The sequence below is a fragment of the Manis javanica genome, chromosome 13 (assembly GCF_040802235.1).
Source record: "Manis javanica isolate MJ-LG chromosome 13, MJ_LKY, whole genome shotgun sequence".
Classification (NCBI taxonomy): Eukaryota; Metazoa; Chordata; class Mammalia; order Pholidota; family Manidae; genus Manis; species Manis javanica.
In genome coordinates this window covers 94,428,080-94,443,511 of record NC_133168.1, presented here as the reverse complement: position 1 = coordinate 94,443,511, position 15,432 = coordinate 94,428,080, and the positions used below count along the sequence as shown (strand labels likewise).

Sequence of the window (15,432 nt, the reverse complement as noted above, 5' to 3'; positions counted from 1 at the left end):
TGCCTGGCGCCATGGCTTTTCAAGGACTCGCCAGCGTGTAGGACTGACGGGTCGGACACCAAGCCTTCCCTCTGTGCCCCTGACACTTCCCACCCTTCCCTGATCATCCCCAAGATGCATTCTGGAGAAAGGCGTGGAGGCAGAAGGCCCCCCCTGGCCCCCCGCCGCGGGTCTGCGGACTCATCTGGCTCCTTCCGGCTCTGCAAAGTTAGAAAGTTTAACACGGGAAAGGAGTTGGGAAAGCAGGCTCCAACAGCTTGTTGCACGCATGCGCGACTTTTGCTCTCGGTTTCCTTTTGGCGCCGCAGGGCACTGAGAGTCCAAGAAAAATTTCCCTTCGGCGCGGAAGATGCGCGCCACTTCCGGCCGGGCTCCTAACAACGGGGGAGGTTGGTAACCAGGGAGGGGGGGATGGCGGAGCGGGCGCCGGAGCCCGAGGCGGAGGCGGAGGCTGAGGCGGGAGCAGGCGGGGAGGCGGTGGCCGAGGAGGGCGCGGCGGGCCGCAAGGCGCGGGGTCGGCCACGGCTCACGGAGTCGGACCGAGCCCGGCGGCGGCTCGAGTCCCGGAAGAAGTACGACGTGCGGCGTGTGTACCTGGGCGAGGCACACGGGCCCTGGGTGGACCTGCGGCGCCGCAGCGGCTGGAGCGACGCCAAGCTCGCCGCCTACCTCATCTCGCTGGAGCGCGGCCAGCGTAGCGGCCGCCACGGGTGAGGGGGCCCGGCCCGAGGGAGGGAGGGAGCGAGGGAGGAGACGCCCCCATCCCCCGCCGAGCCTGGCCACGCCCCCTCATCACCAGGCCACGCCCCTGCACCTGTGAGCCCCGCCCAGCGGCCGGCCCGCCGGCCTAGGTCTCCTACTGCCAGTCCTGGGATGCGCCTGTCTCGCGGCCCCGCCTCCCGTCGCTTCGGCTGTCCAATCCTAGGATGCGCCTGGCCTCTCGGTCCGCCTCCCGGTCGCTCGGCCCTGCCCTCTAGACTACGGCTACCCAGTCCTGGTTTGGGTCCCGCCCCCAAGCGTTCTATCTGTCCAGTCCCGGGAGGGGCGGCGGCGCTCCGCCCCGCTTCGCCTCTTGAGGCCTCAATGGCCTGATGTTACTGCTAGTCCACGGTCCACGGGATCTCACAGGCCTCATCCCCTAAAACCTCCGCAATGTAGCCCGGGACTGGGACTGGACACCCTAGGCCACGCAGCCCTGCTCCTCATGAGGTTCCGGTGCCCCACCTGGAAGGTGCCCACATTCCTACAATCCTAGACCCAGACACAGGAGGACCCCTCTCAATCCAGATACATTCCCATAAGCCTCTTGGTACTGGGGAGCATCTCAGTGACGAGGAAGCCCTGATTAGCTACTCAGGTGGAGAGCAGAAGCCTTTCCAGTCTCAATCTTGAGAATAGTAGTGTGGATGGAATTTTTCCCTTCCTGCCCTTTATAGGTTGATGTGATTATTAAATAAGTTAAAGTACAGCTAAAAGCTTAGAATAGTGGCTGGCATATAGTGAGCACTTAAGGTATTCACTGTTCTGATGATGTTTGTTTCCTGTCACAAGCAGTGCTGCAACAAAATCCTTTTTCTGCCCTGGTGTTTATTTGCACACATTCACATGTTTCTCTGGGAGGGGACTCTGATGGCCAAGAATCAACCAGACCCTGCTGAATTGTACCCATCCCTCCCCAGGGTGGCAGGCCTTGTTTATATGCCCAGGAACAGAGGAAATGTTGGGTGCTTAAAAAATCTCAAGCCAATGTCCCGTTGTTGGGGTTTCTGATTGAGGTCATCTGGGTGGAGTTGCAGACCCTGTATTTTTTCTGCGAAGCTTCCAGGGAGAGTTGATGTGTACCTGGAGTTGAGGGTCCATGGGTCGAATACTGCTGGGCTGAACGAGTTGGCCATCTCTGGTGGCTGTAATAGGGCATTTTGTGGCATTCAAGGGAGATGGAAATGAGGACAGGGAGCCCCCGAGTGTAGACAACTCAGACAAAGGGGGACAAAGGAACGGGGCAGAAGCTGGCAGGAAAGGAGCTCAAGATTATTTAAATCCAAGATGGAAGAAATAACAGTGTGTTTGGAGGCTAGTGGGAATGATGGAGTCAAGAGAGGAAGCAGATGGTAGAGGAGAGCAAGGGAGAATCACTAGGCACCATTTGTGGACTGGCCACTGAGAAGAAGGCAAAGCCAGGCCTGGAGAAGCCCCAGCAACTCTTGTCCTAAAATGCAACTGGCCCCCATGGGGAGTCACCAAGGTCGTAGAACTTGGAGAAGCAGGCAAGTGGAGGGAAGGCAGTTTGAGGGAGAAAGAATGTGGCCTGGCCTCATTTAATCCCCGAGGCAACTCTGTGTGGGAGGCACCATGGTTATCCCCACTTCTCAGGCTGAGAGGGGACCAGATGGGCTTGGGGTCACATAGCCAGTTGAGCACAGAGATGAGACTTGAATTCAGATCTGAGTGACACCCAAGCACCCTGGTCATGGCAAGGCTGTGAGTGGATGGAGGTGGCCTGGGCATTTGGGCTTGGGTTTGGGTGAGGATCTGCGCAGCCAGCCTGTCCCCTTGGAAGAGAGAGCGGGTGGAGCTGTGGGAGGGTAGGTATAGAGACATCTGGGATGAGGGGAGGGGAACAGAGACCTGGACAGGGACAGAGTTTGCGGCAGGAGGGACAGAGGAGCCCAGCAGAGCTATCTTGGGACCAGCCTAGGGTGTGGGGGCTGGATTATTATCAGGCTGGACAGGGATCAGATGGGGTAGATGGAGCTGGCAAGAGACCCTGGACTGCCTGTCCAGGTATAGATATTGGTGGTAAGAGTGTGGCCCAGGCCAGAGCAGAGAGACAAATATTCCAGAGCCAGGCTCTGTGACAACATTGATAATCACAATGACCACTACCATTTACTGAGGGACTCCTTAGTGCCAGGGGCTACACCAAGCTCTTCACAGTGTGTGTAACCTCATACCAATCCCATGAGGAATGTACTGTCATGATCCTAAAGATGGGGAAACTGAGGCATGGAGCAGCAAGGTCGCTCACTAGGGTCTCAGAACCTGCTGCTTCAGTGTAGAAAGGGAACAGCAAGAAGCCAGAGTAGAGTAGGCAGGTCAGAAGTGTGGTGGCAGGAAGGCAGAAGGAGGCCGGCAGTGGGTCTGGGAGAGGCGGCACCGAAGCACTGACCCTCAGTCTGGGTAGAGCTGGTGCGGGGCCACAGCCAGATGGCCTGTGTGGGCTCAGGATCTGGTGGCCAGCTTCTTGTGGGCGGTCTTGGAGGGCCCACAGGCTTTGGGTCTGGCCCTGTCCTCAGCTCCCTGGGGCATGCAGTTTGGTGTTGAGCCCCAGCAGAGCAGGGAAGGCCCCGGTGGCAGGTGGGCATGATGGTCAGGGCCTGAACTGGCTGCAGGAGCAGGAGTGATGGGGGGGAACAGGGCCTTGGATAGGGGCCCTTGTAGAGCAGGCCACTAGGGTCGAGGGCAGGGTCTGCGCAACCCGGGGTGGGGCAACATTGGTTCTGTGGCTGACGCTATCATGTTCTGTTGCTGCGTAACAACCACAAACTTTGGAACTTAAAACCACACACATTTATTACTTCACACTGTGGGTCGGCAGTCCAGTACATTTTGGCTGGATCCTCTACTCAGGGTCTCACCAGGCTGAAATCAAGGTATTAGCCGGCTGCGTCTTCACCTAGAAGCTCAACTAGGGAAAGGCCTACTTCCAGACTTTCTCAGAGCACTGGCAGAATTCGTTCCCTCGTGGTTGCACAGCAGAGGCCCTTCAGTCTTGCTGGCTGTCGGCCTGGACCGCTGTCGGCTCCTAGAGGCCATTCTCAGGTCCTTGCCACGTGGCCCCTCATAGGTACCTTCACATTCTCAGCCTCCAAGTCCCTGACTTCACCAGAACCCTTTTAAGGGCCCCCCTAATTATATCAGGCCCACCTTGAAAAGCTCTCTCTTGATTAGTTCAAAGTCACCTAGCCATGGGAGTGGTATCCCATCATTTTCATAGGCCACCCAACTCTTGGGGCGAGGATTATATGGGGCATGTGCCCCAGGGTTGGGGTGAGAGTCATGGGCCATCTTGGCATCCTGCATGCCACACCAAATTTCTGCACCCCTCTCCTGACTTCTCTCCCTAGCCATGAAGGCTGGGCAGGCAGCCTCACCCCCTGAGCCTGTTTCCCACTCTGTGCAGTAGGTGTTGATACTAGACGCCCCTCCCCTGCAAGGGCCGGTACCCATGGAATGGAGAGCCCAACCGAAGGGCCCTAGGAAATAGAACAGGAGCTGACCTTCTGCCCTGAAGCAGGGTGGGCTGCTGTCATTATCTCACCATCAGCCAGGCCCTATGTGCACCCCTCCCTGCCTCTCTCTGTTACAGGAAGCCTTGGGAGCAGGTCCCCAGAAAGCCAAAGCGGAAGAAAAGTAAGTGAGGCTGCAGCCAGTGGGGAAGGGAGGGCTGTTGGGAGTCGGTGGTTTTGTTGCCCATCTCGCTCGCTCGCTCTCCTCGCAAGGCCCGTTTATGGGGGGCCTGCATGGGTCAGGCACCGTGCACAACAGGACAGACCCAGCCCTGACCTCATAGAGCCCACAGTCTTGTGGGAAAGGCGGGACAGCTGAGCAGGGCCATAGCGGGGAAGTAGGGGGACTAGGGGCCCAGAAGAGGGGCCTGACCCAGCCCAGGGTGGGGACGGGGGCAGAAAGGCCAGTGGGGTTCCCTTCATGCCTACCTGTCACAGAAAGGCCAAGTGACTGCCCCAGGCTGCACAGGTGGGAAGTGGCCAGACTGTAAACTCAGGCCCATGTGTCTCCCGAGTGGCTCTTAGCTTCTCCCCTCTCCTGCCCACTGTGTGGGAGTCAGCCAGGGAAGGCCGGGCAGGCAGAGGGAATGGCTTGGGCCAGGCTGAGGGGAGCAGAGGCCTGGAGCACATCCTTCCAGCTCCTTGGCCATGACCTCTGAGCCCGGGGGCTATGGGTCTTTGGCCACATCCAGCAGGGTGAGGACCCACAGTCGGGGGGCAGCCATCTGGTGGCAGTGAACCTGCTCCTCACAGTTCTCAGTGTACCAAGCTAAGACCATGACCCCCACATCCCAAAGGGGTGGGAAGGAGATAAGAGGCAAATGCTGGGCTGGAGAGGTGGCTGCTGCTTGTACCCCTGTCCTCCCCATGGTCACCACTGAGGGGAGGCCCTGGGCACCATCCTTGGGCCCAAGAACCTTTCCTGGGCCCCCTCCTCATCTCCTAGTCTGGAAGGTCCAGGGGACACCTTCCTCCCTTTCAGCCTCAGGGCCAAGATCGTCACACGTATAGCAGGTACTATTTCTGGGCCACTGCAGTGTGCCCCTCTCTCTTCTGTGCCTTTTTGATGTCTTCACTCCCTCTTCCTTGGTAACCCTCGAGGAGTGGGGCCCCTTATTCTCCCCTGGCCCAGAGGTGGCAACTGACGTTCAGAGAAACCAAGTCCCTTACTTGCCTGGAGCCACCCAGCTAGGAAGTGGCAGAGTCGGGGTTTGAACCCCGGTGGTCCTGGGCCCCCTTGAAGCATTCACACATCCAGCAGCACTCACTGAGCACCGCCTAATGTGCCAGGCCCTGCATAGCCACTGGGGATAAAGGAGGAGCGACACAGATAAATGTTCCTGTCCTTGAGGGCCTGACATTCTAGTGGGGGACACAGACAAGAAACATGGAAGCAAAAACCACAGATGGCATCTGGGAGTTCAACCAGAGGGACAGGGGAGGTTGTAGCGAACTGAGGAAAAGGAAAAGCAAGGCACTTACCTGGAGGAAGAGGAACAGTCTATGCAAAGGCCCTGATGCAGGGCCCCTGTGAGGAGCAGGGAGGAGGCTGTGAGGCTGGAGTGAAGTGGTCAAAGGGAAGGGCAGGAGGTGATGGGCCAGAGCGCGCAGGGCCTTGTGGGTCCAGGGAAGACTTTGGGCTTTACCCAGTTAGGTGGGAGCCCTCCCTCCGTGCTCATAGGCGCCCTCTGTGGGGAACAATGTAGGGAGCAGGTGAGGAGCAGGGAGACCCAAGCCAAAGAACTGAACCGGTCCAAGGAGGGAGCCGGCGGTCAGGATGATTATAACAGTAACAGGCAGCTAACAATGACATGCATCTACTGTGTGCCAGGCTGCAGGGTTTATATGACTTAACTCATCCATAAGGACAACTCTGGCCGGTCTCTGTTATCTCCAGGTGATCCGTTACCTCACCTCTCTGAGCCTCGGTGCCTTCATCTATAAACTGGGGAGCCCAGCCGAGGCTCGGGAGGGTGTCTCAACCCCCAGGGCCAGAGGCCCAAGTGTTTCTAGGGACTGTGCTGTCCCGCGGGGCTGAGCACTGCCCTCATGCCGTCCGGCCATGTGTGTGCAGGGCGGCGACGCAACGTGAACTGCCTGAAAAACGTGGTGATCTGGTATGAGGACCACAAACACCGCTGCCCATATGAACCGCACCTGGCAGAGCTGGACCCCACCTTCGGTCTGTACACCACGGCCGTGTGGCAGTGCGAAGCCGGCCACCGCTATTTCCAAGACCTGCACTCACCCCTCAAGCCGCTCAGTGACTCAGACCCTGACAGTGACAAAGGTGGGTCTACGAGGTGAGGTCACAGGGTGGCCTCTGGTGTCTGGGGGCTCTCCAGCTGCTCAGTGGGTGGGTCACCCCGGACTCCCTGCCCTTCTGGGTCTGGCCAGCCTCAGACCAGCATCGTAGACGTCGTGGCAAGTAGAATAGCACTGATGCTGGCTTCAGGGATGGAGCTCAGACTCCGCAGGCCGCGCTGCAATCTTTGAGTCCTTAAGGAGCCTGAGAGGGCATACCCATTTTCTGGAGGGACAGCTGAGGCATGGAGAGATTTGCCCTGTGTGCCTGAGGCCATTCGGGCTCAGTGGCTGGGGGTGGGAGTAGGGGTGCCTCTGCCTCCCCCTTTATTTTCTTGGCTCTTTCTCAGTCCTGGGTCTGTCCGTCCAGTTTCATCCTCTTCCCCTTCTCTCTGTCCTTCCACTCTATTCACGGCCCCTGAGCTCTCCGGCCCACCTCCCTCTCCTTCTCTCATCTCTTCTGTTTCATCCTCTCTCCCTGTCTCTCCTCTGTCCACTCCCACCTCTCTCTCTGCCCCTGCCACCCTGCCCTCTGCGTCTTTCATTGTCCCTGCCCCTCTCCCCCCACCCCACAGTGGTCCCTTCATGTGGGCAGGCTGCCTGCTTGGGACAGAAAGGGACACAGTTATGAAGACCCAGTTGGCCCCGGTTGGGAGCAGAGGAGGCAGTGTGGGTGGCATGGGCCTGCCTCGGGGCCTTGGCATCAGCTGGGAGACAGAGACTGGGGCCCACTGCCAGCCTCCCTGCCAGGGCTGAGGGTGGGGCTAGTCACACAGGCCGAGCCCGTGCTGGCAGGCATCTAAGAGCAGGTGGCATCCCAGCTGGCCCAGGGGAAGCCGTGGGCGAGAGGTGTTCTGGTGGGCACCCTGGCCAAAGGCTGTCCTCTTGTGCATCAGCCAGGCTCCCAGTGTGCACCCGGCCCCTCAGCTATCCTGTCCCCACTCCAGCCTCTGCTCCAAACCACCCTGAGTGCCCCCCACAGCCCTGTCATTAGCCCCAGAGGGCAGTCAAAGAAACCAAGTTATGTGACTGACCTGTAGGGTGATGGATCTGGCTGCGAAGGAGGTGGCACCCAAAGGACCCCCCTTGCACCCCAGCCCAACTTTGACCCTAGGGGCTGCCAGATCTGGTTCTTGGGAATGAATGCTAGGATCGATTAGCCAGGTCTGCTGTGGGTGCTGCCATCTCTGTGAGGGGGTGGCTATGTCCCTGCTCCAGCCCTGTTCCCTCAGCCACATCCTTTATCAGCTCTGGGCCTGGGGCTGCCCTGCCAGGTCTCACTCAGTAAGAGGACCTCCCGCCATGATTGGGGGTTGGAGGGGGAGGATGGTGCATGGCCATTTCTGTCATTTATGTTGTTATCCATTGGAAAGAAGTCCAGTGTTGCCATTAACAGCCAAACACTGCAGTCAGGGGCCCAAGGGGCCCGCCCTGGCCACGCCCTCAACTCACTAGGTGACCGCCTCCTCCAGGGTGGAACCAGGGGACTCAACTCACCCAGCAGATCTGTGGTGTCAGGAGGGGTGGGGCATTATGATAATCATGATGTTAGGACACCTCGATAGGGTGCTTACTTTGAGCCCAGTGCTGTCCTAGGCCCTTTGAGTATATTTATTTCCTCATTAAATACCCTGTATATCCACTGGGGCAGGTGCCAAGTCGTGCCCAGGCCCAGAGAGGTTACCTGAGACACCCATGTTCACAAAGCTGGGGCGATGGACATGGGATCCCACCCTGGCAGTCTGGCTCCAGGGCCTGTGGGCTCCGTGTGACCCTCTAGGAATGTGGAACATGTAGTCCCCAGACAGCACACCCCAACTGTGTCACAACTGTGTACCTTAGGGGACAGTCATTCATGTTTCCTGTCCCCATCTTCTCCCTGTGTGTGGACCAAACACCTGGGGAAGATGTCAGTCCCCTCAGCCTTCATCACAGTGTTAGGCTGAGATTGATTCAGCTTTGCAAACATGCACTTGATGTGCACTGGGCAGCCTTCTGCGTGCTGGGGCCTGGGCACAGGGGACCCTCCAGTCTTGTGCAGTTTACCATCTAGAGGGGAAGCAGACAAACAAAATAAACTAGTAAAATCTAGGGTACAGTGGGAGGTGGAAAGTGTTTTGGGGGAAAATAAAGGAAAGAAAAGGGAACTATTTGCGACAAGGTGGTCAGGGCCTTCCTGAAAAAGTACCATTTGCTGAGGGGTCTGACAAAGGTGAGGAAGGCCATGAATGGCAGGTGCAGAGGCCCTGAGGCAGGAACCTGCCTAGTGTCCCTAGGCACCAGAGAGAGGCCAGTGGGACTGGAGAGGAGGTCAGGGCCAGAGGTCACAGGGACAGATGTGTGGGCTGTGTGACCATGGTGAGAGCTTTGGCTGTTATCCCAAGTGAGATGGGGAGGGTACTAAGTGAGGTAAGGCCAGCTGCTAAAACAGACACACCCCGACGCTCATGACCTAACACAGTGGTTTGGTTTCCGCACACAAAGTCCAGTGCTCCTGACCCACAGGCTGTCTTCTGTCCTGGGACCCAGGTTCTCTCTGTCCCGTGGTTCCAGCCTCCTCTGAGTGTTGGCCTGCTGGTGGGGAAAGAGAGTGGAAGCTCATGGCTGGAGCTCCTTCCACTTATATTCCACAGGGCCTCAGCAGTATGGCAATACCTGTCTGCAAGGGATGCTGGGAAATGTAGTCCCCTGGGGAGGCAGGAGAAAGAGACAGGGGTTTGGTGTGGACCTGGCCTGTCTCTTTCACAGGAAGTGATAAGTGGGTTCTCAGGCGAAGAGGGACATGGCCTGAGCAGGTATTCACAGTCTCCCTCTGGTCACTGTGGGGAGGACAGACTGGAGAGCAAGGGTGGGAGCTGGGGGACCAAGGAGAAGGGACTGCTTGGTCCTGGCAGAGGGGGTGGTGGGGTCATGACCAGGGTATGCAGGGATACATTTTGGATGCAGCACCAACAGGTTTTGCTGACAGATTGGAAGTGGGTGTGAGAGAAGAAGAGAAGTCAAGGGGAGCCCCAGGACTTTGGCCCGCACACCTGCAAGGACGGAGCTGCCATCCACTGAGACAGGATGCCTGTGAGGAGTGTGGGCTTTTTCTGAGGGAAGGTTCAGAGCCCAGGGTTGCCGAGCAGGGTCTGAGATACCTGTGAGACCCTCGTGGCAGGTGGTGGGCAGCGGAGGAGGCAGTGGGATGTAAGAGTCTACAGCCACACAGGAGGGCCGGACGGGGCTGTCCCTGTCGAAGCCCCAGGGTACGGGTGGTGGCAGTATAATAAAAATAGATATTCCGTCTTTGTCCTTGGTTCCTGGCACAGAGCTCCTAAATCCCTTGGAATTTCCTGAGTGATAGGACTGTTTTTCATTGTTCCTAAGAGCCTCTTTGGAACACAATGGAGTCTGTGCTAATGAGGTGGCCGGGAGGGGCCCTAGGTGGCTTCCGGATGCAGGCTGATCGCTATAGAGACCAAACATGTAACTGAGGGTCTCAGCCCCACCGCTGACCCCTAGGGAGTGGATGGGGAGCTGCAGATCGCGTTATAAACACTTGGGAAGAACAATGAGGTTCAGAGAGCTTCCAGGTTGGTGAGCACCTCCAGGTGTCAGGAGAGTGGCACGCCCGGAAAGGGCAGGGCAGCTGCGTGGCCCCTGTCCCCACGGCTTGCCCTGTGAACCTCTTCTCTTCCATCGCTGTCACAGAGTTGCATCCTTCATGATAAAACTGAAATCATTAAGTAGAGTGCTTTTCTGAATTCTGTGAGTCATTCTAGCAAATTATTGACCCTGAGGAGGGGATGATGGGGACCCTCAGTTTATAGCCATAGTGGATAGCCTGGGACTTGTGACTGGTATCTGACCTGGGGACAGTCTTCAGGAGTCTGATGGTAACTCCAGGTGGATAGTGTCAGAACTGAATTGAACTGAATTGTCACCTGGCAGGTTGAGAATGAGGGTATTTAACATCAGCAGCCTGGCTGAGACCCTGGGATGTGGGAGAGGCCCCAGCTCAGGTCTTTCAGGCTCATGCGAGCAAAGGGAGGCTGAACTGAGGTGCCCCCCAGGGCGGGGCCCGGAAACAGAGTGTGGGTGGGTCTGGAGGCTGAGGCAGAGGCCTGTCTCTGAGGAGCTGACTGCGGCAGTGAGGGGATCACAGTACCCAGGCCCTGCTGAGTCCTCAGCAGACGCCAGCTGGTGCTGCACTGCACTGTTGTAACTGTCCCCTCTCCTCTGTCACCACAGTGGGCAATGGCCTGGTGGCCGGCAGCTCCGACTCGTCCAGCTCCAGCTCTGGCTCCGACTCCGAGGAGCCCCCTGAGGCCCAGCCAGCCCAGGCAGTAGCAACAGCGGCCGTTACCCCCACCAGCCCGGTGGGCAGCAGCGGGCTTATCACGCAGGAGGGTGTGCACATCCCCTTCAACGTCCACCACGTGGACAGCCTGGCCGAGCAGGGCACCCCACTGTGCCCTAACCCGGCCGGCAGTGGACCCGAAGCCCTGGAGACAGTGGTGTGCGTGCCGGTGCCCGTGCAAGTGGGCCCGGGCCCCGGCACCCTCTTTGAGAACATGCCTCAGGAGGCACTGGGAGAGGTGGTGGCCAGTTGCCCCATGCCAGGCATGGTGCCTGGCTCACAGGTGATCATCATCGCAGGACCTGGCTACGACGCCCTCACAGCCGAGGGCATCCACCTCAACATGGCAGCAGGCAGCGGTACCCCGGGCCGGGGCCTGGGCAACGAGGTACCCTGCACCATGATGGAAGGCGTGGCGGCCTACACGCAGACAGAGCCCGAGGGCAGCCAGCCTGGCACCATAGACCCCGCAGCCATGGCGGGCATCGAGACCAAGAAAGGTCTGGGGACTGTGCTGGTCCAAGGGGGCTGCTGTGACCTCCAGCAGGGGCTGGGGTGGGGCCTGGCGGGGGGAATGATGAGTGGCCTTAGTCCCCCACGGACGCCCACCCTGTGTCCACCCCCGTAGAGAAGGAGGACCTATACATGCTTAAGAAGGAGGAAAAAGAGGAGCCAGTGGCCCCAGAGCTGGCAGAACTGGCAGCGACCATCCCCGAGAGCGCCGAGCCAGAGCTGGAGGCCGAAGGGGAAGAGCTGGATGGTAGTGACATGTCAGCCATCATCTACGAGATCCCCAAGGAGCCCGAGAAGTGGGTGCTTGGGTGGGCGGGGGTGGGGACAGGGAGCAGCCCACGGGCCCACAACCTGTCAGGTGTGGGGACCCCGATGCCACGGGCCCCTCTCCTCCAGGAGGCGGCGGAGCAAGCGGACGCGGGTGATGGACGCCGATGGCCTGCTGGAGATGTTCCACTGCCCCTACGAGGGCTGCAGCCAGGTCTATGTGGCCCTCAGCAGTTTCCAGGTGAGGCCACCACCCAGGTGGGTTGGGCAGGGCCGACTTCTGGGTCCGGCTGCCTGTGTACTGGGGTCTGGGCAGTGGGGCTCGTGAAAGGTCCCACCAGGCACCAGTGCCCTGCTTCCCAAACACCCACCTCTCAGCAGCTTCTCACAGACCCCACTTCAGCCACAGAGCGCCAGGGGGCACCTGGCCACCTTCCTTTCCTGCTCTCCAGCCCACATGCCTTGCCTTCTCAACCTGCCTGAGCTCCTCCACCTTCATGCAGGCCATCCTCTTGACTCAGGACTCCCCTCCACCAGGAAGACCACCCTTGTCCTCCAGGACTGGTGGGGCCTGGAGAGCCTACAGTTTGCCCACTGGAGCTTGATTGGGATACCCCAGGAGCAGAGACAGTGTCTGGTCCCATTCCCACTCCTGGCACAGGAAGAGGTACCAGCGGGCCTTTGAATCTGCTGAGTCGTATTTTCATTAAGCACGTCTGGAGCCCCCACCCCCATGTGCCAAGCCTGCTGCTGGGCCCTGGAGCTACAGTCATGCTGGTGAATTAAAGAATGAAACAGCAAAGGAATGAATGACTCAGGCAGCCCTGGCACCATGGCAGAGAGGTTGCTCTGGGGCTGACAGCCCTGGAGCCCAGTCCCTGCCCTCACACTGCCCACCTGTAAGATATGGGTCAAACCACCAAGCCTCCAGAGCCTTGGTCTCCCAGCCATCAACTGGGCCTTCACAGGGTTATGAAAAGGTTGACTGATGTCCCAGCCCAGAGCCTGGCTGTAGCAGGTGCTCAGGAAAGCTGCTGTTTGATTCCAGTTGGGCCCCGAGGCTCCAGCTTAGGGCTGGGAGACCCCTCCAAGAGCAAGGGCACCCCTCTTCCCCCCTCCACAGAGGCCGGTCCCCGCCTGCCTCGCAGCTGCTCTCATCTGTCCCCACCGGGACAATCTCTGGAGGGGGGCTCACGGCACCTCTCTGGCCTCCAGAACCACGTCAACCTTGTACATCGGAAAGGGAAGACCAAAGTGTGTCCTCACCCCGGCTGCGGCAAGAAGTTCTATCTCTCCAACCACCTGCGGAGGCACATGATCATCCACTCAGGTCAGGCCCGGGGCGGGGCTGGCTGCGGGAGTGGGGACACGGGCCTGGGCCTTGGGGGCAGGGCAGGGGCACGGGGGGAGACACAGGCACTGGTTTCCTGGCATGGCACTGCCCCCAGAATCTCCATGCCCTCCACGCTGGCTGCTGTGGGAAGGCGGCAGTAAAGGGCTCGACCTGGTACCCATCAGGCACCACCCCAGGGCTCAGCCAGCTGGAGCTTCCTGAGTCACAATGACTCAGATTATTATAAATTACGTGGAGCTGGGCAAGGGCTGGCTGTCCCTTCCCCAACTCGGGGCTCCTTGGCCTCCCCACTCCCATCACCAGGGCTGCTAGGTGTGTCAGGGGATGACAGTGAACCATCTCAGACTGGCAAGGTAGGGGAGCGGTTGGCCCAGGGCTTATTTCTTCTCGCAGTGCCTCCTTGACCCGGGAGAAGGGCCGTGGATACGGTGGGGAGCTGGGTGCCTGTGCCCAAATGGCAGGCCCCACTCCAGATGTTTTGAGAGACCAAAACTTTGGACTTTTATGTGAAATTGCCCCAAAGTTCAAATATTCGGGTCAAATTCTGACCCATCGTGGCCTGCTGATTTGCACCCTGTGCCCCTCAGACCCAAGCTCACATTCCAGCTCTGCCCCGTCGCAGGCCCCGAGCCTCAGGCGGGGCCGAGGGCAGCCTTCCCTCCGAACTACTCTGGTTACTAAGATCAGCATTCACACCTGGAGGATGTAGGGGGGAGGTGTCTGGGTTGGTCGGCCTGAGCTCAGAGGCCCTCGAGACTCCGGGAGGCCGTGGGCTACCCGGTCTCTGCAGCGCCGCAGATCCCCGACAGCTCCTGCCCCCCACGGCTGCGTGCTCAGCCCCGTGTCTCCCGCAGGTGTCCGGGAATTCACCTGCGAAACCTGCGGCAAGTCCTTCAAGAGGAAGAACCACCTGGAGGTACACCGGCGCACGCACACCGGCGAGACGCCCCTGCAGTGAGTGAAGAATTTCCCGCGACGAGGGCTGGCTGTGGGGAGACCTGGGTTCCGCCGGGGGCAGGCCCGGCGGGCGGACTCCACCCCTCGGGCTGCGTAACCCAGTTCACTTAGGGCCGGAGCTACCTGATAGCACCGCCCCTTCCTGGGCCCGTCCTGGAGGCCCCGCCCCCTATGACCCCGCCCCCCGGGCGCCCGCCGGGCTCCCTCCTAGCAGGTGCGAGATCTGCGGCTACCAGTGCAGACAGCGCGCGTCGCTCAACTGGCACATGAAGAAGCACACGGCCGAGGTGCAGTACAATTTCACGTGCGAGCGCTGCGGGAAGCGCTTTGAGAAGCTGGACAGCGTCAAGTTCCACACACTCAAAAGCCACCCGGACCATAAGGCCACCTGACCCACCAGACCACTGACCGCCCCTATTTATTCGACCGCTGGGACAGCACGCCGGGGCCTGCTGGGACCTGGACAGACGCCGGGGCCGCCCGGACCGCGGGCCGGAAGGAGGCGCCCCTGCCCGGCACCAGCGCTGGGCTCCGGGGGCAGGCTCCCCCCCCACTCTGCGCTCTCGGGAGCTGGCGCCTGGGGCCGCAAAGCTGGAACTGTGTCGGGAGAGCAGAGCGCTATTAAAGAGCGAGAAAGGAAATGCCCTTCCCCTAGGCCTGGATGATTTGGGGGACGGGCCCCCTCTGGCTCTGACCTGATCCCTGCCTGAGCATGGCCAGGGCAAGGGGGGACGCCCCTCCATGCCGGACAGCATCCTTTCCTGTCGCCTCCGAATTGCGTCGGCTATCTGGGCCTGGCAACCCTGAACACTCCCTCCACTCCCAGGGTCACAGGTGGGAGGCTGGGGGCCCGGGAGACCACTGGAAATCCATCTCCCAGGACTCAGGATCCTGACACCCACTCTTAATACTTCATGGAACACTCATTCCCCAGCTCAGATTGCCCAGAAAACAGTTGGGGAGATGTTCGGTAAACCCCAAAAACGTATAGCTGTGACAAGCGCTGTGCAGAAAGCAGTGATGTTAGTTTCTCGGGGGACGGTGGGGTTTAGGTCGGTGGTCAGGGAGGGCCTCTGAGGAGGTGGCATTTGAGCATAGACCAGAATGACAAAAGGGTTCCAATCCCGAAGGAAGCTAGAGGAGGCAAATCCCAGGCCGAAGGAACAGCCGGTGCTAGAGCCCCAAGGTAGAACAGGCTCAGCGTGTTGCTGAAACAGGAAGCCAAGGGTGGGGGGAGTTGGCTGTGGCCGGGCTGCTCCCTTGGCCCCATTTCCCGGAGGAGGATGCTGAGGCCACTGCTTCCTGCCAGCGGCGGGGAGCGATGTTAGATCGATGGCCGCCAGGTGGCGCACAAGCCGCGTTTGGCCCCGGTGGCCGCAGCCACGTGACCCCGGAGACCGCAGTCG

The 15,432-nt window shown here is 59.6% G+C and overlaps 1 protein-coding gene across 1 annotated transcript; it reads left to right on the top strand.

The window, feature by feature from the left end:
- The first annotated feature begins 94 nt into the window (after positions 1-94).
- ZNF653 (zinc finger protein 653) lies at positions 95-14,667 on the top strand. Its single transcript, XM_017663438.3, has 9 exons — positions 95-710; positions 4,370-4,413; positions 6,364-6,579; positions 10,827-11,435; positions 11,564-11,744; positions 11,845-11,956; positions 12,931-13,045; positions 13,924-14,023; positions 14,241-14,667. The coding sequence occupies exons 1-9, from the start codon at positions 412-414 to the stop codon at positions 14,416-14,418; spliced, it is 1,854 nt and encodes a 617-aa protein (XP_017518927.2). The 5' UTR covers positions 95-411; the 3' UTR covers positions 14,419-14,667.
- The last annotated feature ends 765 nt before the right edge of the window (positions 14,668-15,432 follow it).

Bases quoted from the DNA above. Each gene is read 5' to 3' on its own strand.
- ZNF653 (XM_017663438.3), top strand. From the start codon at position 412: ATGGCGGAGCGGGCGCCGGAGCCCGAGGCGGAGGCGGAGGCTGAGGCG. The intron at 6,580-10,826 runs GTGGGTCTACGA...CTGTCACCACAG, and splicing joins AGACCCTGACAGTGACAAAG to TGGGCAATGGCCTGGTGGCC. The intron at 11,436-11,563 runs GTCTGGGGACTG...CCACCCCCGTAG, and splicing joins GGGCATCGAGACCAAGAAAG to AGAAGGAGGACCTATACATG.